This window comes from Cynocephalus volans, chromosome X (assembly GCF_027409185.1).
Source record: "Cynocephalus volans isolate mCynVol1 chromosome X, mCynVol1.pri, whole genome shotgun sequence".
In the NCBI taxonomy this organism is placed as follows: domain Eukaryota; kingdom Metazoa; phylum Chordata; class Mammalia; order Dermoptera; family Cynocephalidae; genus Cynocephalus; species Cynocephalus volans.
In genome coordinates, this window is record NC_084478.1 from 113,725,318 (window position 1) to 113,748,204 (window position 22,887).

At 39.8% G+C, this 22,887-nt stretch overlaps 1 protein-coding gene across 1 annotated transcript; it reads right to left on the bottom strand.

Annotated features, from left to right (window-relative positions):
• Nucleotides 1–61: 61 nt before the first annotated feature.
• Nucleotides 62–11,767, bottom strand: MORF4L2 (mortality factor 4 like 2). Its single transcript, XM_063084101.1, has 4 exons — nucleotides 11,682–11,767; nucleotides 10,263–10,348; nucleotides 3,104–3,204; nucleotides 62–1,619 (listed from the first exon to the last, which is right to left on the bottom strand). The coding sequence occupies exon 4, from the start codon at nucleotides 1,593–1,595 to the stop codon at nucleotides 729–731; it is 867 nt and encodes a 288-aa protein (XP_062940171.1). The 5' UTR covers nucleotides 1,596–1,619; nucleotides 3,104–3,204; nucleotides 10,263–10,348; nucleotides 11,682–11,767; the 3' UTR covers nucleotides 62–728.
• Between the last annotated feature and the right edge of the window lie 11,120 nt (nucleotides 11,768–22,887).

Here is a 22,887-nt window from a genome sequence, read left to right on the forward strand (position 1 = left end):
TTTTTCCTGAGTCTGCTGAGTTTGTCAGCCTCAGTAACATTAAAGGCACACTGCAAATTACTTGCTTTGAAATTTAGAAACAAATTTTATTTGAGATCTGAAATACAATTCCTAAAATATCAACTTTTCCAGAAAACCGTGGCTACACAATAATGCATTGCCTCTATCATGTTAGAACGTGCATTAGACTCAAATACAAAAACAATGAAACAAACCACCATCCTTCAACAATTTGAGCAAAGATAGAATACCTAAGGAACAACATAGATGGACTTGCAGAGAGGATGGGCTGTTTTACTTCAAGCACCATAAAAAAAAAAAAGAGCACAAATGCATGGGTTTTCGGGTATATACATTAAGTTGAACCTTTGGCACTAGGAATCAGGGCGTCTTGTCACGTAGCATTAACACATATTAGAAAATTGTGTAGTGTCAAAGGGAAAGAACCACCAGCATTCAAGCAATGTTGTCAACTAGGCAATAAAATGTTCTACTTAATTTTTCTTCTTTGTCTAATTACTGTATACACTGGCAGCAACTTTGAAATGAGAAAAGGAGCTTGCACTCCTTTTATTTTCTGTTTGTTTGAAACAGAACAGAAAACAAACTGAAACAGAAGCCCTGTTATACATTAACAATTTTAAAGAACATCAATCGTACAAGAAAAAGACTTAAGAACCAAATATGTTTACAGATACTAAATGTAACAGTGAGTGGTCAGGAGACCCTCACAGGGCTTTGCGGTGGTACTCAGCAGAAGCCACTTTGTAATCACTGGCAGTAAAGAGAGAGGCGGAATTCTTTGCCAGATATTTTAAGAAATCATGCAAATAGCCCAACAATAATGCAAGGCTCTTCTCATCAAGGGGCGTATATGCCAACATTGCTCCGATTCTTACAAATAATCTCAGTAGGTGTGGCGCTCCATAAACCTGGGACATTGGTGCATCAGGGTGAGCCAAGAGGATTTCAGCATACTGGGGCCTCTCAAATTTGTAGAGCAGCTGAGTGCCCAACATCACGTTGAAATATTCTTTTATTCCTGCCACAACTTCATTAACCGCATATTCCTTATTATCGACATTTCCCTGCGATTTCTTACAATTCGCGTACTCTTCCAAAATGGCATCTACATTTTTCTTAGCAGGGAGTTGAAAGAGCTGCTTCTGCCTGGTAACTAAGTCCCAGTCCTCAACAAGCCATGGTTTTAATTCTTCAGGAATCTTCACTTTAACTTCCATTCTATTCTTAAACGCATCTTCGCTTTCAACAGTGGGGTCTGCACGGGCCCTTTTCTTCCGAGGGGGCTGAGGTGCTTCACTGGTACTGCCACCATCTCCATTTCCAGGAGTCTTCTGTTTGTTCTTTCTTGTCTTCCTCACGGATCCTGAAGGGGGGTTCTCCGCAGAGCGACCCCCCCATCTTCCTGGGAGAGCCGGTTCAAGATTCTTCTGCTGTGGACCTGCTGTCTTCTTTCCTGAGGAGGCCCCTCTCATCTTACTTCTCTGCATGTTGCTTCTAGTTGGTTTCTTGAAGTTGTCTTCTTCTGCAGGTTGTTGTCCACGAGTTTGAGAACCCTGCTTTCTGGAACTCATTCAACCCTGTTTTTATTCCAACCACTGTAATATATAAAGTATTTTATTTGGTTGTTTTCTATGGCAACCTTTAACTATACTTCATAAAGGCCCATTAGGGCACAAAACGTGCTACCTCTCTAGGAATTTGGATTTCAAATCCTATTTCAGGACCACTTATAAGTGTCTTTCTAACTCCTCCCTCTCTCTAATCCTCACTATTACCCACTACTCTCGCCCCACCCAACCACTCATCAGACCTGCCCATAAATTAGTTTTTTTGATGCAACTCAAAAGACAGGAATGTAATTTTAGAGAAAGAAGGAATAGAAACTATAAAAGGGAGTGGAGTTGAAATTCACAACTTTTAAACAGTAGAAATGATAATATGAAAGAAATGAGAAAGATTAATTTACTTGACTGGAGGCAAAATGAGTAACAGTAAAGGTTCTTGTATAAGTCCAGGTAGGCCTGAACTAGGCTGATAAGAGTCAAGAGAAACTGAAGAATACAGAACTTACATTGGAGAATAGAGTAACTGAAAGAGAGGGGGGAGTCAAACGGGGTTCTGCCATTTCAAACCTGGGTAATAAATAAATAAATAAAAGCACTGATTTCTTTTTTTTTTGGCAGCTGGCTGGTACCAGAAACCAAACCCTTGACCTTGGTGTTACAAGACTGCGCTTTAACCAACTGGGCTAACCCGCCAGCCTCCAAAAGCACTGATTTTTTAAGGGTTAGTTTGGAATTAGCAATAAAGTGATAGAACATAGGCAATTCATCCATTCATTAATCTATTCAGGTAGTCATCATACATTACTGCCCATCTGCTTTGGGACAGGTACTGTGGTAGGTGCTAAGGATTCAAATATCTAAAGTGACAATTATAAAACAACAAGATTAGTACAATGATAGTTATAGGCATGGAATATTTTGGGAGCAGATAAGAAACAGTACATGCCACCACCTTCTGTGATCACTATTGGAGGAGGTGAAAAATTGGTGAAGGAGGAGTCAGTCACTGCCAGGTTTTGAGGATGCGTGATTAGATCATTAGTATTATCACCAAATAAAGACTGCATCTACGGAGAAGGAAATGGATTAGAGGAAAAAGAAGTTCAGTACTGGACTTATTCCATGTGAGATGTGCAGTTAAACACAGGAATTTAAAGCTTAGGTGAGAAGTTAAGAGCCAGAAATGGAGATCTGAGAGGAATCATCCTATAGCATGTAGCAGACACTATGAAAATCAATGAAATCATTCAGGGAGAACAGAGGGAGAATTTCAAGTATGGAATTCTGGAAAACCTGAGGAAGAAAGATATTTAAGGGGTGAGCAGAGAAAGAGACTACAAATGAAACAAACATGGTCAGAGCAGCCATAGGATAACTAGGAAAATGTTATTTTGGAAGCCTAAGAAGTTGAGAGTTTCAAGAAGGGAAAGGGATAACCAGCAGTGTAAAATGCAGCAGGGGGTGGTATTCTATATTCTTATGGTGTGACAGATGAAACAACTCCATTGACTTACACAATCTTCCTTCTTTCCCTTCTAAGAACTCTTAGTGATTTCCCAAATGGAATCTTACAGATCTTCTGGGATGGTCTGGAAGGATGAAGTGGGAGACACACCTAGAAAGGAAAGCAGGTATCTGCAGTGAAGATGAAGTTTTGTGAAATCATCTAAGAAAAATTTTTAAAAATTAATTTATAAACATGTGGTTTACAACTGTAATATCAGAGAAAATACGAGTTCTGCTGTTAGACAGACCTCTACTTCAATTAGCCTCTGCCATTTACAAATTGTGAGACCTTGGACAAGATGTGTAAACTCTCTTAGCCTCTTTTTCTCATCTATGGAATGTGGCAAATTATCCCTAACATTCACAGGCCTTCATAAGAATTTCATAAATGCTGTACGGCTGAACAGCTAGCACAATACCTTGCACATGTGAACATGGATACAAAGATGTTCACTGCAGTGATGTTTGTAATACTGAGGTGGAAACACCTACAGATTCTTCAATAGGGAGATGGTAATATAAATTATGTATGCACACTACAGAAGAACACTCAAATGAATTAAACAGAGATTCATATACTGACATGGAAAAATGTTTAAACAGCACAGGTAAAGAAATAATCATCAGTCTCACAGTTCTTATAGTGTGATCTCATTTCTGTTTTAAACAGATGTGTATAAATGCACAGCAAAATATCTAGAGAGATAAATACCAGCCTGTTAAAATAAGGTAACCTCTGAAAAAAGGATGGTGGACCAATCTTAAATCAGGTTTCACTGGTAACTACAATTTTCACCCACTGAAAAAGCCCATCAGGCAATCCCTAGCCCTTAAGACTATGTGGGCAGGTATCAGGGAAGCTGAGGGGGAAATCAGTGATTAAAAATGCTAGACATTATCAGCCAGCCACCAAAAATGGAAAAAAAAAAAAAAAAAGTAAATAAAATGCTTGAAAACTGAGCTTTGGGTGCTAGTACAGTATTTTCACTAAACAAACAATATCCTCTAACTGAAAGGACACAAAACTCTGACCAGAAATTAAAGGGCAAAGTCAGTCTTCAGAAAGCATTGAAATCTGTGAATATGGAGACTGACACTGTGGGAATCAGAAAACTCCTGGCTGAGAGAAATACAGACACATTTTGTGAATGATCAGACAGTAGTGATAGTGGCCACTGTCATGGCTTTATATTGTAGCTATCATGCTTACAAAATGTTTCTTTAAAAATTCATTGTGATGGGGACAGAGGGATAGAGTATCTGAGGGTATCAGAGATTTAGTTAATGAGTAAAATCCAGAAAGCCCACCTTGGGTCTCATATAGTATAAAGGTTCCACAAAACAAAGTAATGATAGCTAGAATACTAACTAAAGAAAGCAAGATGGCCCAGTGCCAATCAGACTGTATAAAACATATAGAAGTGGAGCCAGGCTGGACAAGAACTGTTTTGAAAGCCACACTGGTCATGAGCAATTCCTTAGTAAAAGCTTGAGAATGATAGCTAATATCTACTGTATATCATTGGTGCATACATTCATGCATAAGGAAACTACAAAAAGTAATTCACCAGCCAGCCACAAAAAATAAGTTTTATGTGGTTCTCATTACAGAGTGTGAGTTTAATCATTCTCTACAAATTCTATCATTCATACAAAGCCCCAAGTTAAATGAAATGTCTGACATTGCTCAGAAAAATACCTGCACCACAAGACAAGGCTTGTATGCCCAGAGTGAGTTAAGTCCAGGGAAGCAGCCTTCCTAAAGAATTGCCTCAGTAACTTTTATTGTCATCTGAGTATCCTACACATCCAGCAATCAATCACTACCTAGGAACCAGGAGGCAGACATCAAAAGGAAGGAAATATCCATCCTTTTGATATCTGGCTGCTACTTATAATACAAGTTTACAGAAATCTTTCCTACTGTCACTGCACTTCATACCTCCTTTCCCAGAAGTTTAATACTGCTTCATGATCTGACAGATGTATTGTGCACATACTTCATTAAAAAGTTGGCATTACATAGTGTATTTTTTTTCCAAAACAAGCCAGACAAGTGTTTTTTTTTAAGCTGTTTTAAACTTTGAATCTGCCAGTTTCTATCTTGAGTTTCAGGCTGTTACCATTGTTTACTCACTTAGTATAGGTACTCTCTGATCCACTCAGACACCTTCTGTTTCTCTCCCTCATCTAAATGTTGTGCAAGTTCCATCTCCTCTTTACTGCTCTAGCCTGTTTTTCTCTCATCTCCAATATCATATGAAACTGACATTAGTACTCCAGAACTTAGTGTTTATCTAAATGTTTCATGTGTTAGTTTTCCTTACTGAACTACATAGTCATTTCATTTTGCCACAGGGCTTGTGTTATACCTATCTTGCACCTTACACAGCATTTGGGTCTTTGGTAGGCATCCAATACAGTGAATCAAAGGGGGGGGGGTGATCCAAGACATGGAGAAAATGGGGCACAAAGTACGGACAACAGTCACCAACTATATTCCCACCTGTTCCCTATAGGTTAGCTCTACGTTAAGCCAAAAACTGTGAAAAGACACTTGTATATTTGTCTTAGATTTTTATCTTTAATTTTAAGTTTACTTAATGTCTGTATAAACATACATTTTAAGAAGCGAGTTCATACCAGTTAATAAATCTTAGATCTTTCCTTTTTTAAAAAATTCACTATTACAACTACTCATTTGTCCGTGTTAAAGTTATAATATGCATGCGTTTTGAGAGCTGTGCTCATGAGATATTCCATCAAATGGGCATACTTTACTTAACCAAACTCTCTAGAAACACCTGATGTGCTCCTTATACCAACTTATTCTGTAATAACCAATCATTAAAACATTTTGTGTAAAAATATTTTGTCCCCATTTTCCTATTTAAGACTCCCAGAAGTGGCTTTAGTGGGTCAAGAGTTATAAGGCTCAAAATACCTTGACAAATTACTACCCGGCCACAAAGCTGTACCAATTTCTAATCCCACACGTAGTGTGCAAAAATGATTATCACACCTCATAACTCTGGCCTGCACTACAAATCCTCATTTAAAAATATTTGTGTAGGCTGGCCGGCCAGCTCAGTTGGTTAAGAGCATGGTGCTGATAACACTAAGGTCAAGGGTTTGGATCCCAATAACAGCCAGCCACCAAAAAAGAAAAAATTGTGAATTTGGTAAGGAAAGTGAGTTCAGTTGTTCAGTTTGTATTTCTTTATTAGTGACCTTTAATCACTTTAAAAATGTGTCCATTGGCCATGTATATTTCAGCATTTGTCCTTTGCCCATTAATTTTAAGTTGGTTCTTAGTGATTTTAACTTATAATACTTATCTTTCCGTGAACTTTTCAAGGTACCTTTGTATTTCCCCTAGGTTGTTCTTTTGTTGTGACACTGAGATTTTTAATGTTTTATATAATCAGATGTGTAGTTTTTCCATTTTTAAGTTTAAAAATTAACAAAAGATGGCATTTTATGGATTTTAATTCTTTAATCCATCTAGAACTTATTTTGTTAGTTATGAACTGTCAATCTATATTATTTCCCCCTAAGTAATTAAATTTTGTGGCACCATTTATATTTCCTTTACATACCAATAAATACCAAACTACATAAAGATGTGGGCATTCTTCCCTTACCACCACACCCCCAACCCCACCCCAATCCCAGAAGTATCCTCTGGAGTGTGTATGCCTTCAAATCTGAATATGTGACATGCATTTACTTAATTAGTTTTGACAAAAGTGAATGCATATTGCTCTGCATCTTACATTTCTCACTTATCACGGGTATTTTTCCATGTCAGCACATACCTACCTCTTTTTAATACCCACATCACATTCTATAAACTATTACATACTATAATTTAACCTTAGGTTGTTCCCAATATCTCATTAGAAAAATACGTAATAGACATCAGTGTACAGATATATCAGAACATTAGGCAAGTATCTGCGAAGGATATATTCCAAGAGGAATTATTTCAATGAAAAGATCTGCTTATTTACAACTTTGATGAGATAGCCAAATTCACCTCAGAAAGAACTGTTTTAATTTGCATTCCCAGCAAAAACATAAGTTCATTCCTCTATACATTCAGCAATACTGTACAAACATCAGTTTTAAGGTTTTTTTTTTTTTGCCAACTTCACATGTAATAAGATATTCTCATTTGAATTTGTGTGACATCGAGCATCTTTTCATACATTCATTGGTCATGTATCTTTTTCTTTTTTTTTAAAAATATTTTATTTTGTCGATATACAATGTGGTTGATTATTGTGGCCAATTATCTTTTTCTTACATGAATATTTTTGCTCCCTTTTCTACTAGGTTGTTGGCTGCTTCTTACTGACTTCTAATAATTAAATTAGTTTTTTTGTATATTGGAAATATTTTTCCCAAACTGTCACTTTTCTCTTACATTTGTTGGTGTCTTCCTATAGCTGTGTGTGGTGGGTGGGCGGGGTGGGTGGGTGGGTGGGTGGGTGGGTGGGTGGGTGTGTGTGTGTGTGTGTGTGTGTGTGTACGTACCTACCTCAATATCACAGACAAATCTGTCAATCTTTTCCTTTGTGACTTCGGCTTTCATGTCATGCTTAGGGAAAATGCTCTCAAACCAATATTGTAAAAGTGGTTTCCTATATTATTTCTTGGTATTTTCATAGTTTTCCTCAAATATATAACTAACTTTTCCTAATGTTCATTACTGAAGAGTCCATCCTTTACCCACCGATTTGAAATACTATTTTACAACATTCTAAATTCCCAGAGGTATATGGGTCTTTTAAGGTACTCTTTTCCCAAAGGTTTTTATTTAATTTTATTTTTGGCAGCTGGCCGGTATGGGGATCTGAACCCTTGACCTTGGTGTTATAACAGCACACTCTAACCAACTGAGCTAAACAGCCAGCACTAATTTGTCTCTAAGCCATCTGTTCTCTCAGTGGTATGCCTGATTGTTTTCATACCAGTACCACATTTATTTAATTATCACAGTTTAAAGGCATAAATGCTGCCCTGGAATAACACTTGTAAATGGGTATCGAGGATGTCTGATGTATTATTATTTGAAGTAGCAAAAAACTGGAGTCAACTTAAAAGGCTATCAATAATGATTTTGCAAAATGAAATGTGGTAATGGGTATCGAGGATGTCTGATGTATTATTATTTGAAGTAGCAAAAAACTGGAGTCAACTTAAAAGGCTATCAATAATGATTTTGCAAAATGAAATGTGGTATATCCATAATATGGAATATCATGGTAGCTAAAGGGATGCCACTGTGAATGGAATCATATAGAACTCTATGAAGGGACATGAAGACATCCAAGACAATTTGCTGAATAAAAATAGCCAGTTGCAAAATAGTACCTATAGTGTGACATTGTATTTGTATAAAGAAAAACACAAAACAATATTTTATATATATTCATACACGTTTTTTAAACAGGTACATAATTTAGTGATCTAGAAGGAAATAGAGCAAGCTAAGAGTGGTTAACTCTAGGGAGAGTAAGAGAATTGGGGGTGGTGAGAAAAGGAAACCTGAGCCTACTCTGTAATATTTTTACTTGTTATAAGGAGATTGTATTCACATATCAATTATGTGATTAAAATTTTATAAAACAATATTTAAAATTCACACTTTCTGATCTATCCTTATCCATGGATCTCACAGACAGCCTGATTTTCCAGTTAATCATCACTGCATATTGTATACTTTGTAGGCATATCACTCAGGCTGGTTTCTCTCTCTCCTTCTAGGTTATGCCCATCCTCAGAGGCCCAGGTCAAGGTCCTTTTCCTCCTTAAGGCTTTCTCTATTTCAGGTAACCCTGGCCCCTGCTTCCTCTGTGCTTCTACTGGCCCAACAGTCCACTTCCATATCTTTAGCCCTTAATCATTCTCTAAATTGCCTCATGTAAAGGGGTTTTGTGCCTACCCATCTAATACACCTCTTCCACCAAGGCAGTGCTCTCCTCTGAAACCTAGCTTTCTGAAGGAAGAAAAATAAGAAGGAAAATATAGTGACACCATGAGAAAATGTAGCTGTCAAAAGACTGAGTAATCTTCCTTCATCCCCTCATGCAAGCACTGGGCCATTTGGGAATCAGACTCCAAATACTAACATCTTTTGTGTATGCATGTGTCACAAATGAATGTGAATAACATCCCCTAGTTTGTTGGAATAAACCTTTAAATGCACATATACCATATCAGTTACATTTATGTTAATTTTCTCTTCTGGATCTTGGAACATTTCCTTCATGTTTAACAGATTTTTTTTTTTTTTTTAGTTTGAGACAAAGGAGGAACGATATAAAAGCTGTTAGCAGACTGATTATGGTGTGATATGCTAGTTAAAATTATAGCTCCTGGAAATTCCCTCATAAATAAATATGACCAATATACTCAAAACCTTTCTAAATTGTTAGGACAAGCCAGAAGTCATAATTTCAGAATTCAGTTCTAGTAGTAACTGCTGCTTCTGGAAAATGAGGAGAGAAACCAACAATATTAATTCTTTTTTCAATTCCAAAACAAGGTATCCATTGCTTTTAGATGCGTGTGTAAGTGTGCATGTGTAAAACATGATGTATCAGGACCAATAGAGCAATAATTATTATTAAAGCCAACACTTATACATGTTAGGTACTGTTGTGGTTCTTTACATGTAATCTCCTCAACAATCCTATGAAATAGGAACTATTATCATCTCTACTTTACATATGAGGAAACAGGTAGAAAGTGAGTAATATCTTGCCTGGGATTACACAGTTAAGTGGCAAAGTGGCAGAGCAAGGATTTATATTCAGGAAGTCAGTACTTGCTCTTAACCACTAGACTATGCTGCATATCGGATTCCCCCCGCCCCCCTGTCCGCACCCCCCCAATATACTATAGTGATTTGTGGATCCATACCCAAGCGGATCAATTGTAGTATCTTCTATCAAAGGATTTAAGATTACATAGCCCTCTGTTGCTTATCTGCTTTCTATACTGGAAGTACCAATGGACTTAGCACCATCCTTCCCTTAGATATTAGAGTACTTTCCCAGAGAGGAGCTTATTAATGTCCAAAATATTCCTGGACAGTCAGGAAGGTTATGTGGTATTATCATATTTAAGAACTGAGGCCAGGAGAAGGGAGACACTTACCCAAGATTCTGTAATCAGGGATGGTTTGCAATCAGGATCAGATCTGATCCTTACTGTACAGCAAACTTAGTTTTTCTGACGGTGACCTAGAAGGTCAAACAAAGGGACAGAAAAGGACATAAAATAAGAAGATATGAGATGATGGTTTTCTTCTTCAGTCAAGGCAATTTTATCACACACAAAGGAACACCAAAGCTGATAAATAATGTACAAGTGTTTCTTTTTCCTTTCTTGTGGCTTTATTTTCAAATTTACTTTATCTGATTTTTGACAAATTATTTTTAAAAACTTTTTATTAAGAATAATTTCAAATTGATAAAAATGTAGAAGGAATAGTATCATAAACCTACAAGAATCCATCATCCAGCTTCAACAATTACCAACTGAAGGCCATCTTGTTTCATCTATAACCCCACCCACTTCCCCCCCTCCACTTTTTAAGCTCACCGAATAGCTGAATTCTGTATTTTATTATGGAAAATTTCAAGTATATACCAAGGAAAACTGATTAATGTAAGGAACCCCATATTCCTATCACTCAGCTTAAACAATTATTAATTTAGGGCCAAACTGGTTTCATCTACACTCCTCCCTATTTCCCACAACCGCTGAGATTTTGAAGAAAATCCTAGTCATCAACGAATTTTGAAGCCAGCCCCAAACATTATATTATTTAATCCGTAAATATTTTCGTATATATCTCTACAAAATAAAGACAACTTGAAAATATAACCACAATATCACTCTAACGCCTAAAAAATTGACATCAGTTTCTTAAATAACACCAAATATCGAATCCGTGTTCAAATTTTCTCGATGCATCTTACACAGATTTTTACAGCTGGTATGTTCGAATCAGGGTCCAGACAAGGCCTACTCATCGCATGTGATTCATCTCCAGCTCGCTCTCGTTCTCCATTTCCCCCCACCACCACCCCCCTTTTTAACTTTTCAATATGGGAAAATTCCAATCCCCGCTATTTTGAGGCAATTCCCAGGCAGCAAATTATTTCATGGGTAAAGATCGATGTATCTCCTTCATCTCTAATTTCTTCTATAGAAGAAGCCAATGGGCAGAAAAGGCACTATAATCAGCGAATTTACAGGTTTTCTCATTCTGTTACGCTGATATTTATACCCATAACAATATCTAATATCATTAGGAGCTAGGCTCATATTAAGTGGCTTACGCACATTACTGTATAGTACACGTCTCTGAGAGATACTATTATTATCACCATTTTACAAACATGGAAACCGACACACAGAAAGAACAGGAGCCTTGCCCAAGCTGGGCGTTGGCGAGCCGGAATTTCAATCCAGATCTACCCGATTGTGAAGCCACTAGCTAATCCCTGTCACTATACATGACGAAAAGAGAAAATCATCGACCCTTTCTCCCCACCCCCACCCCGAAACCTGAAATCCAGTTCTTCCCAGCAGCCGACGTGCGATGACTGCCGTTCCTCCAACCGCCATAGTAAAGCCAGGTTTCTCTGGCAACTGATATCCATAGGCAGACACGTCACCCTGAAGGCGGGCTTATGCTCTTCAGCCAATCAAAATCATCTTGTCTAAGTTTTAGAATGTTCCATAACCAAATGATTGGACGCTGACTCTTACGTCAGCAATGACACTTAGCCGCAGTAAAGGCGGGTGCTAGCAACCTGCTTCTTCACGGTTAAGGCCTAAAGCAAACCAATCATCTTCCTCCTTTAGTGCGGTTTCCGGCCAATGACGCTTGCTCTCTTAGGTTCTTAGCCCGCCCTCCAAAAGCGTGACAGCCGTTGGGTCATAAGTCTATAGGGCAGAGTGTTCACGTGGCCTATTTTCGCGACCCAGAGTTCCCCTGATCAGAGGGTTCTTTTTTTATTTTTTTTTTTGCAGGGAGGCATTATGGGTTTGTGTCCCCCCCCCCCCCCCCCCCCCCGGGAAAGGAAGTGTCTACGTGGCCTGCGGAAATAGGATAGGCGGAAATGAGCTAAGGTTCCCGCGAGTGGGGAAGCGCGAGGTCAAATCTGGGGCCACGCCCCCAAGCCTGTTGCGCAATTCTCGAAGCAGGAGAAAAAAAAAAGCGCAGTGAGGGTTTTGAAGAGTGTCGGAGTTGGGGCGGTGAATGTCACGGACTCCAGGTTTCAGGACCAGTGTGTATGTGCGCGGGCAAACTCGCGTGGCCTTGGCGTTGGGGTGTGAGCACGCGCCAGCCCTCATGGCGCCGGAGGTGGTGGGTGTGCGCAGGCGTGCGCCTCTGGCGTTGGGGTCGGTGAAAGTGTGTGCGTGTGTATGTGTTGGTGCGCTGCGCTATACTGGTTGTTCTCTCCTTTATATTTTGAAAACTGTTCTAATGAAAAGGAAAAAAAGGCAAGGCGACCCGAACAGAAATAGAGGGTCTTTGTTAGAAATATTTCGGTCTTCCCTACTGATTTAATTTTCGACCCCCAAAACAGACTTTTCTCACGGTTTTCTCTGTGCTAAAATCCTGTTCCAAACCGCAGTCTTCCAGTGGTTAACACCCAAACCCTCCCATCCCCATGTTAGCAACTCCAAGGAGCGCTTCTTTCATTTTCCCTAGTATCCTTCTATTCCCTTCTCCCCGGGCACCCTCCCCTCCACTACCCCCGCTGCCGCCGCCAAAGTTGGGTGCAATTCTCCTGACACATATAGAATTTTCTGGTGAGAATATCTATATACAACAGGCTTCCACTCCGCTGGGGACTCCGAATTTTTGTGAGAGCTGAGGCTCTCCTACGTTTTTGTCCTGATCTCCAAGCACAGTGCCCTTCAGGCAATGCCGACTCAGTTAATTTTCCAGAAAGTTCTCTGGGTGAGGTTTATACCTCTCCAGTCTGCCAGTAGATGCCGCCAAATTCCAGCAAAGGATTGGCTGTTTGGTCCCTAGAATTGTGGGATTTTGTCCCCCTTCCCCCTTTCTGATTTGCTGAATGAACTCTCCAAACCACCTATAGGGATCATGTATATCTTTTATTCCTAGGGAAAAATAAAATCAACTTCTGTAAATAGCCCTTTTTGGCAGGGGACTATGACCCAAGATCCAAATATTTTTGCTCATTTCTTTCCTTCTTGAAAAAAAAATTTCCCCTCTCTATTCCTCTATACTTTCTTCCATGCCTTTTTTTAGAGAGTTGAAGCATGATTCCAGGCACTGATGCTGATGAAGATCATAACCGTTTTTGCTCACCTTTTAACATGCGCACAAATCCCCCAATGGAAAGTATATGGCTGTTTAGTCAGTCAGTACAGATGGATAAGATCTCAGAGGTAAAACTTGGACACTGGTATTGAAAATGGATCTTCCTTTCCTCTTGAAATTTTATGGGATATGTGTGTTTGCACCCTATTATCTGTAGAGGTACTGCTAAACTTCATCGTGTCTTTGGAGTCAGAGATCTGATTGTAAACCCTATTCCACCACTTACTAGCCTGGTGTCCTGGGCAAATAATTTATGTTCTGTGATCCTCAGTTTTTTGGCATGCTTTTTCTATGTGTTAGATACTGTGATTCCTTTATTCTTCACAAAATCCTTATTAGATGGGTACTACTAAATCAAAATCAAAGAACAAAAGCCATACCTCTTTCAGTTATCAATTATGTATACTTGTATACCCACAGGGGGAAGGATTTCTAGAATGGTGTTCTCAGCGTGTCCCGGAAGGACCAGAACGATCAACATCACCTGGGAAGTTCTCAGAAATTCAGATTCTCAGGTACCACCTCAAACCTAACAAATCAGAAATTCTCAGGTGGGGTTTGGCAGTGTGTGGTATTACAAACTATTCCAGTGATTCAAATACACACTGAAGTTTGCGAACCGCTGCTTGGGAGGGCAGAAATGCAATGCTTATTTTCATACACACCACTAGAGGGTGCTACAGAATGTAAAGCAAAATAAATGATGTATGTTTTGAGACAGCTGCATGTTATTAGTCCCATTTTAGAGATGAAAACTAATGTGTAGAGATGTCAAATTATTTTTCCAGTGTACACAACAAGTATGGGAACCAGGATTTGAACTTCACCTGTTTCACGAGCCCAGGCCCTAACAGTACTCTATCGTTCAACCACAGTAGCTTGTCTTTCTGGGCCTCAAAATACATTGCAGATAATCTTGTTCCCTGCTTGGCGTAATGTTGACTGGAGTGTCAAGAAGAGAGCAGGAAAGCAAACCAAGTAAATGGAAATGTTTTGATGATTTTCATACCCTTCTTCATCTCCATTCTACAATAGGATATCACATAAAGTTTTGCCTGTTTCCTTTTTTATTTTTTCTTTCCCAAATGCTCTCTCTACTCTGCAGTTATCTTTTTTAGTTTATGTTCGAATCTCTGCTATGTGTGATGGAAGGAAACAAAGTTATTGAAAACCCATTATGGGCCACACATTCGATATAGCTCTGTATCCATTAATTTGAACAGTAGACCTGTAAATTAAGCAACAATTATCATCATTTTATAAATGATGAAAGTGAATTCTAAAGTCTGTAATTATTTTTATGTGGTCATATAACTTGTAAGCAGTGGAGCCTGGATAATTCCTGGTGTATCTGACCCTATTCTACTAAGCTTTCTAGTCCTCGGCTTTGAACCTGGTTTAGTTACTTACTATTTAAGTAACTTTTAACAAGTTCTTTAACTTTTCTAGGCCTCAGTATCACCATATATTAAATGGAACCAAATATTTCTGCTTCATAATCTTAGAGCTGCACTATCCAATATGGTAGCCACTAGTCATATGTGGCTATTTAATTAAAATAAAATTTTTAAAAAATTCAGTTATTTAGTTGCACTAGCCACATTTCAAGGGCTCAGTAGTAACTTATGGCCAGGGGCTACTGTATTAAACAATGTGGATACAGAATATTTTCAACATCAGAGAAGGTTCTACTGTACAGCACTGATTTAGAAGACATAAGGTATGTAAAAGGGCCTAGTATAGTGCATGTCCCATGGCAGTTGCCCAAGAAAAGTGATTTTTTTCTGCCCTTTCCTTTCAGCATCAGAGCTAGGAGTGTTCTCTTGTTTTATTGATGGGGTCAGGAGAGGGGAGTAGCTTACCCAAGGTACTATAACAAGAGATATGTCAGGCACTGGAACCCACATCTCCTGACTCTTGCTCCAACATTCTGTCTAGTAGATCCATTCTTATGCTTTACCAAGTGAGGTTTCAAGGCCAAGGGTGTGAATAATATTAATTAACTTTGGAGTCAATATGGTAGCAGAAAAAGGCATAGGAACTGAATGCCTTACATGCGCCAGGTGCACTGTGCCCAGCTCTTTACATCTATCTTAGCGAAAACTTACTGAAGCCCAGAGAAGTTAAACACTCACTCTAAGCTGCTCAGCAAGTAAATGGCAGAGCAAGAATTCAGAATTCTCTTTGACTCTAAAGCCCAAGCTTTTCCCCATTATGCCATGCTACCCCCTCAAATATAAATACTCCTTTCCCACCTCCACTTACTAGTGGGATAAGGCTTCAGAAGATTCCTGACTCACAGTGGATCATTTATGGTCCCAGCCTTCACAGGAAACCTAGTGGCTCTAAGAACCCTGTGTTAATTTTCAAGGCCACCATTAGCTCATACAATGCCTTTGTGCTAATTAGAAACCTGTGCTAATTGTGCCACGTGGGGGCAGATAGATTGCAGAGAGGTGTTCATTCCAATGGAACAATGAAAAAAATGCTTTTCTTTCTCTGGGTGGTTGCAAGCTCACCAGGGAAGTTGAAGATTGAATTTCAGCCTGGACTTGTGCCCTTTAGTTAGGCACCCTTGTGCAGGGTGCAGCTTGCTCAACATTATCTGCTGGCCTTACTTGTCTTACCTTGTGGCTAAGAGAGCCTTCCCAGGTCTGGAAGGTAGTGGTTATTCTGTTCTGGAGAGTGAGGAGAGACCCCAGGATTCTCCCATGGCTCCTGGTTGGTAGATGAAATTGGTCTATTCTGAGGTTAATTTGATATTTTAAAAAATTTGGTTTTGACTAGTTTATTGGATGTGTTTGGATGTATAAGTTAAAAACAAAGCCTAATGTTTCAAGGCTAAGCAAAATGGTATTTCTTTAATAAGGATGTTTTTCTGTCTGTCTATTTATTCCTGCCACATTCCATAGGGATTTTATAAAACCAGTCCAGTAAATTAGTCTGGCTCAATCTAGTTTGCTAGCTCATGACAGATAAGGCAAAAGACCGTCATAGCCATAGGAAAGTTTTATCCTTTTAGGAGTATCTTCTTCTAAGTCCTTGGATGACCTTGGGATACCAGATAATTTCTTGTGTTCTCCTTCCTGTGTTTATAGTTTAACATTTAACTTACCAAAGTCTGTGGTTCTTCGAACCACAGACTTCACTTGGAATGATCATGTAAAGTCACCCATGTTACATATCAACCAACAGAGATGAAGACTGATTTCCACCTGTGTACGCTGACTCATAACTCTGAACATTGTCTCAAAAGGATCCCTTGAGCCATTTTTCCAGTGAAGTTTGCTTATGCTTATAACCTCCTCCTATAGCCCCCATTTCACTGGGAATAGGAAAAAAAGCTATGACTTTTGGAAATATTATTTATTTAGTTATGTATTTGAAAATATTATAATATATTATTTAAAAAGGACAGGCCAGTAGACTTAAAGTGCTACATCTAAATTGTTGAAGTTTAATGATGGATACATGGGGGTTCATTATACTATTTCTCCTACTTTTGTGTATTTTTGAACTTTTCCATAATAAAATATTTAAAAAGACAAAAAATTTATTAAAAGTTCCATCAGTCCAGAGGAAGAGAACATACATGGATTTATTTTTAGTAGAATACTTATTAACCAAAGGGATGGTTGTGTGTTAAACCCACACCCTTTAGTAGGGATTTACCATGTAAAAATCTGGGGAGGGGCTTTTAGACTGAAAAAGCCTCTTTGCCAGAAATTCTGATAAGATCTTCTAGAAGGGGAATCTCCTCCTGCCTGTAGTCCCCCTTGACGAGACCCCATAAGAAGCGCCGCTGGTAGTGAAAGAAGTGTATCATGTCCCCCAGGCATTTGGGAGTGGAGAGAGGTTGAAAACCACAGAAACAGGGAAGTTGGTGAAAACCATGTTAGTCAGCAGGCAGAGAAACTGGCAAAGGGAATGTGGGGGCGACAGACAGAACTAGGAGTATAAAGGGGCTTCCTTTTCACCCCAAGTGAGTGCTGGAGAGGGCAAAGCTGCTAAGGGAGAAGGATACCAAGGAGCAGTATATGTGGCAAAGAGACCCTCACTGAGGACCTCAAGGGTATTCTTGGAAGACTTCAGGCCCAATCTGATTTGCAGTTTTTAAAAACGAGAAAGACACCTGAAGGCAAAGGCGAAGATCTCACACACACACACACACACACACACTCACACACTCACTCACTCTCTCTCTCTCTCTCTCTCTCTCTCTCTCTCTCTCTCTCTCTCTCTCTCTCTCACTCTCTCACTCTCTCACTCTCACCTGGAACCTGACTGCTTTCAGCTTGGAAAGGTAGGTTCCATTCCATAAGTACACATTGAAAACTGTGTGGATTGTTCTTTTTTTGTTGTGTTTTTACTGTGTGACTAAGCAAATGAGGGTGTTTGTACACTGCTGGAAGTAAGCAGATATCATTGGAGAGGTGGAGCACTGTTTAGGGCATGGAGTTCTCTTAGAGAACACGTTCTTTCAAGGCCCTGAGGCTGAGATAGAATGATTTGAAACTGAAGACAGAGAAGAAAGCAAGGGCAGTTCCTAAAAGGTACAAAGCCGAGATTTACGCAGCTGCTCCCAGGCCAGAGTTGTGGGTGGGATGTCAGTGAGACCCAGGCGGGAACAGCCAGCTTTCAATAGAGCTGGTCTGTGAAACTTGGCTGAGAGGACAGAGGAAGATTGATGTTAGCTGCAGAGTGGGGCTGTCAGCTGTGTTCACCGCCTCACCATGCTCCCAGCTGTAAACAAAAGTCCTGGCCCTTCATGGCACCACAGAGCAGTCCAGGCTGGCGTAAGTCTCTGAGGACAGCTAGACCATTTTCTCATCCTGGCTGACAACGAGAAGACAGAAGAAACAATAGAAGGTGGTTGGTGGTGGGGCGGGATTGCAAGGAGGCGAAAAGCAATGACCAGTGGAAGGAACTGTCAATTTCAGATCTTAGGTCTTCAGATGCCAGTAGTAGAAATCTTTTAGGGAAATCAGACCCCTTTCCTTGTCAGCTTCAGAGATAATAGTGAATTACTAAAGAGGTCCTGTGGGGACTCCAGTGCTTCATTCCTTCATTGATTCAATGAATACCTTATATGCCCATCACTGTGCTAGGTACCTTGGGTGATGCCAAAGTAATAGAAGACAGTTTGTAAATTCAAGGAGCTTACGAGGACTTTGGGAATACATGTAAAGTTAAGTAACAATAGTAAATACAGATGCACTTCAACTTATGATTGGATTATGTCCCAATAAAACCATCATAAGTTGAAAACACCGTAAGTCAAAAATGCATTTAATATACCTAACCTACCGAACATCATAACTTAGCCTAGCCTAACTTAAAAGTGTTGAGAATGCTTACGTTAGCCTAAAGTTGGGCAAAATCATCCAACACAGACTATTTTATAAAAAAGTGTTAAATAGCTTGCGTAATTTATTGAATACTGTACATTATGTCAAAATTGTGATGGTTCCACACTATCATAAAGTCAAGAAATTGTAAGTTGAACCATCATAGGTCAGGACTGACTGTGGTGAATCTTTAAATGCTAAGTGAAAAACATGGATTAGAAGTTTAGAAGCAAGAGTAGTCATATCTGGCTGTCATCAGAGAAGATGGGATTTGAGAGGGCTACAGAAAGATAGGCACGATTTGGCTAGGAAGAAAAAGTCTTGAGCATCCCAGGCTGGGACACAATCATTAGTAAAAATGAGACCTGATTTGGCCAAAGCAGAATGTTAGTGTGCCAGAGATTCTCTTCATGCCTCACCATGGCTAACACAGCCTTCAAGTCTTACTTTGTCACTTCCTCAGGGAGGCTTTCCTTGCTTTCCCGGACCAGGTTAAGTACTCTTTCTTTATGTTCCTATGGCACCCATTACTTTCCCCTTTCCAAGATACTGCTGTTTTCACCTGATGACCTACTCTTGTCTCTCTACAATTTGTTCTTCCCACTGCAGTGAGGTTTTTTTGTTTTTTGTTCTTTTCCAAATGCATATCTGTTTCATCACTTCCCTCTTTAAAACTCTCCTACACCTAACATCTTCCTTTTCATTTGCCTCCGTGGTCATTCCTGCTTCTTTCCCTCTTACTTTTCCTTCAGGTCACATCTTAAATGTCTCTGTTTCAGGGAAGCCTTCCATGACATCCCCTCCCCCATCTTCTATCACAACTAGGCCAAGTTCTTCTCTTATACATTTCCATAATACTTTCACGTTTTCTCCATTTTAATATTCTCCAGCAACTTAGTCCAAGTTTGTCTCTCCTGCCAGAATATAAGCCCTCTGAGAGAAGGAGCTGTTTCTTCTTCACTGTGTATCCCCTGTATTTAGTACAGTGCCTGGCATATTGTGGTAGGTACTCAACAAAAATTTGTGAGTGAATCCAAGGGAGATGAGGCAATATCTGTAGGTGAAAGCCAGCCTGAAGGATTGATCTTACACCTATGTGCAAACCTTTGTTTGGACAAAGAGTCCAAATATTTAAAATTTTCTATTATGGTAGAAAAAAATCATGAGAGAACACTGACTTCTGAAAAAAAAACCACAAAACAAAAAATGATCAAACAGGGCTGGCTGGTTTGCTCAGTTGATTAGAACAAAAACTTATAACCTCAAGGTCACAAGTTCTGATCCCCATACCGGCCAGATGCTAGAGAGAGAGAGAGAGCGCGCAAACAAAACCCAGAGAATTCCAACTTCAGCTTACCCCAAACTCTAGCCTCCCAATTATCTTGTAAATTCATGTTCTCTCCCTCCCTGTTCCCTCACCCCACGCCCTCAGCCAGAAACACACAAAAAACTCACTCATTGGTTTTTCCAACTGGAGAGATTTGGCAGTATGACCAAATGTGCTTTTCCACATGTGTAGTTGTTTATTTGCTTGGCATTTATTGCCCACCTTCATTGTTCCAAGTGCTGTTCTCATAGCTACAGCTGAAGGAGAACTTCTCTCTATGTCATTGGAGCTCACAATTGAGTGAACCCCCTTACATTGATCTCTCACTTGATAGCTTCAAATTTCCAGTGCTTTGCCTTACCTGGGCTCAGTGAAGGAGAATTTTCAGGGTAGTGGAGCCTGCAAAGGACCTTAATCTCATGGATATGCCCTTTGTAAAACTGGGGACTCAGTGAGACCAGAGAATGGATGCTTATGCCATTTTACACAAGACTTTTACCCTTCCATGAGGAGGCTAAATGGCAGGGTGGAGAATGTCTAGAAAGGTGTTCAGGCAGTAGCCATTTCTTAACCTTGTTAGATCAGGGCACCAAAGCATACCTCTTGAGTGAAGCAGGGTGGAGAAACTCAGGAATAACAGTAAAAGGAATTGTATTCTCCAATAAGAATAGAGCAGCTTCCCTGCACCCTGAGGGGTGCTGAAACAAGAACGTAGCTCCAAGAAACCTTCCAAACACAGTCCGAGAACACTCATCCTCTCCCTGGGGTAACCTTTAATGCCAAGGGATTTTTTTTTTTTTTTTTTTTTTTTATCTTAGATTCAGTTCCCAGGTGGTTAGAAGGATAACAAATGGAGATGTCAAAGAGGCAGTGCACACCCACCCCCGTCACACCCCCATCCCTGCCCTAAGGAAGGGTACAGGGAAGAATTGGATACTCTTGTAGCTGCAGTTCTAACTGGATCTCTTCTGGTTGAAGAATAACGTCAGACATGGTTTCAGTGACGCTTTGAAGATATATTCATTAGTTTTGACCCTCTTTCTCCCTTGAGTTCTTTACTCTGAATGTGAATCTACCTCTAGAATATCGGGGAGTGAGACTACATAAGGAGCAGAAAGACACAAATGAGATTAATTTCCATGATTCATTGGTCTTCTCTGGTGGCCAAAAGTGAAGAGAATTTGTACATCTGGAACTTGAAATCCTAATGAGATGGGACAGGAAGGGTTAACTCCAAAATCAACAGAGTACATTTCATAGAAGGGTAATGATTAATAAAGAACAACATCGTCTTCTTCCTTAAAGGACTGACCTGAAGCTTAGGCCAATCAAATGATGACAACAGGTCATGTTTCTACTAGGGAAAGGCTAAAAGAAATATGTCTAAGAAATCCACAGGTTCACAAAGAAACCCTGGTGAAAGAGACCCTGAATGTCCAGAATTTGGAACTTAGTATGACCATTTTACACCTGTAATATTACCCTAACTGCCACCAAGATCTGTGCTATCCCCTTTCTATGGGGATTGTGGACATCTAATAAATGTGTTAGTCAACAGATGAACAAGGCAGAGGTTGGGGACTGAATGGTCATCACAAGAACAATTTTCTCTGATGCAGATTACCTTTGGCTTTGGATCTGTCACAGTCTGTGAGTCAGAGCAGTCCCAGAAGGGAGCCTCCAGAGCTAATAAATGCTGACACACTCTAGTCTTCATTTTCTTTTTCTTTTTTTTTTTTTTTAAGTTTTATTTTGTCGATATACATTGTGGCTGATTATTGCTCCCCATCACCAAAACCTCCCTCCCTTCTCCCTCCCCCCCCCCCCTCAACAATGTCCTTTCTGTTTGCTTGTCGTATCAACTTCAAGTAGTTGTGGTTGTTATATCTTCTCCCCCCCCCCCCCGCCGGTTTGTGTGTGTGTGTGTGTGTGTGTGTGTGAATTTATATATTAATTTTTAGCTCCCACCAATAAGTGAGAACATGTGGTATTTCTAGTCTTCATTTTCTATTCTATTACTTCCTTTCATAGCTTCAACTAAATTAAGAAAAAAAAAAGTGGGTTATACGTACGGCCTGGGTTTTGTCCAATTAAGCCCTCAGTGTCCCCATGTTGTCTGATAAGAAAACCAGACTAAATGATCTGGGAAGTCCCTTCCAGGTCTGGCATGCCAGGTTGTAGAATTCTAAGACATTGTGATCTGTTGACCCAGTTATCTTGTGGGAAATCCCATGAGACATTAGTTTTCTAAAAGAGCCAACTGTTTCTCTGTGTGGCAGTAGTGTTGAGAGTTAAACATAGTCAAGATAGCAAATGTGTTGCTGTGACCAATGAAGCATTCTTGCCCTTCTCATAGTCATGGCTGTCTTTATGACAATGATTCTCATTGCCTGAAATAGTTAGGGATTAGCATTAAATTGAGTACTGATAAACTGAGATCAGTCGGCCACGCATTGTTGGTAAGTATAAGGGGAGGTAGGGTAACAAGTATTCTGAACTTCTGGAGGTTGATAAATTGAAGAAGTGCTCGGGCCGAGCCCGTGGTGCACTTGGTAGAGTGCTGCGCTGGGAGCACGGCGACGCTCCGGCCGCGGGTTCGGATCCCATATAGGAATGGCCAGTGCGCTCACTGGCTGAGTGCTGGTCACGAAAAAGACAAAAAAAAAAAAAAAAATTGAAGAAGTGCTCAGAGTCAGAAAGATGCCCAATTGTTAGCTTCCTTTTTCATGACTGCCCTTC

Coding starts and splice junctions, on each gene's coding strand:
- MORF4L2 (XM_063084101.1), bottom strand. CDS start 1,595: ATGAGTTCCAGAAAGCAGGGTTCTCAAACTCGTGGACAACAACCTGCA.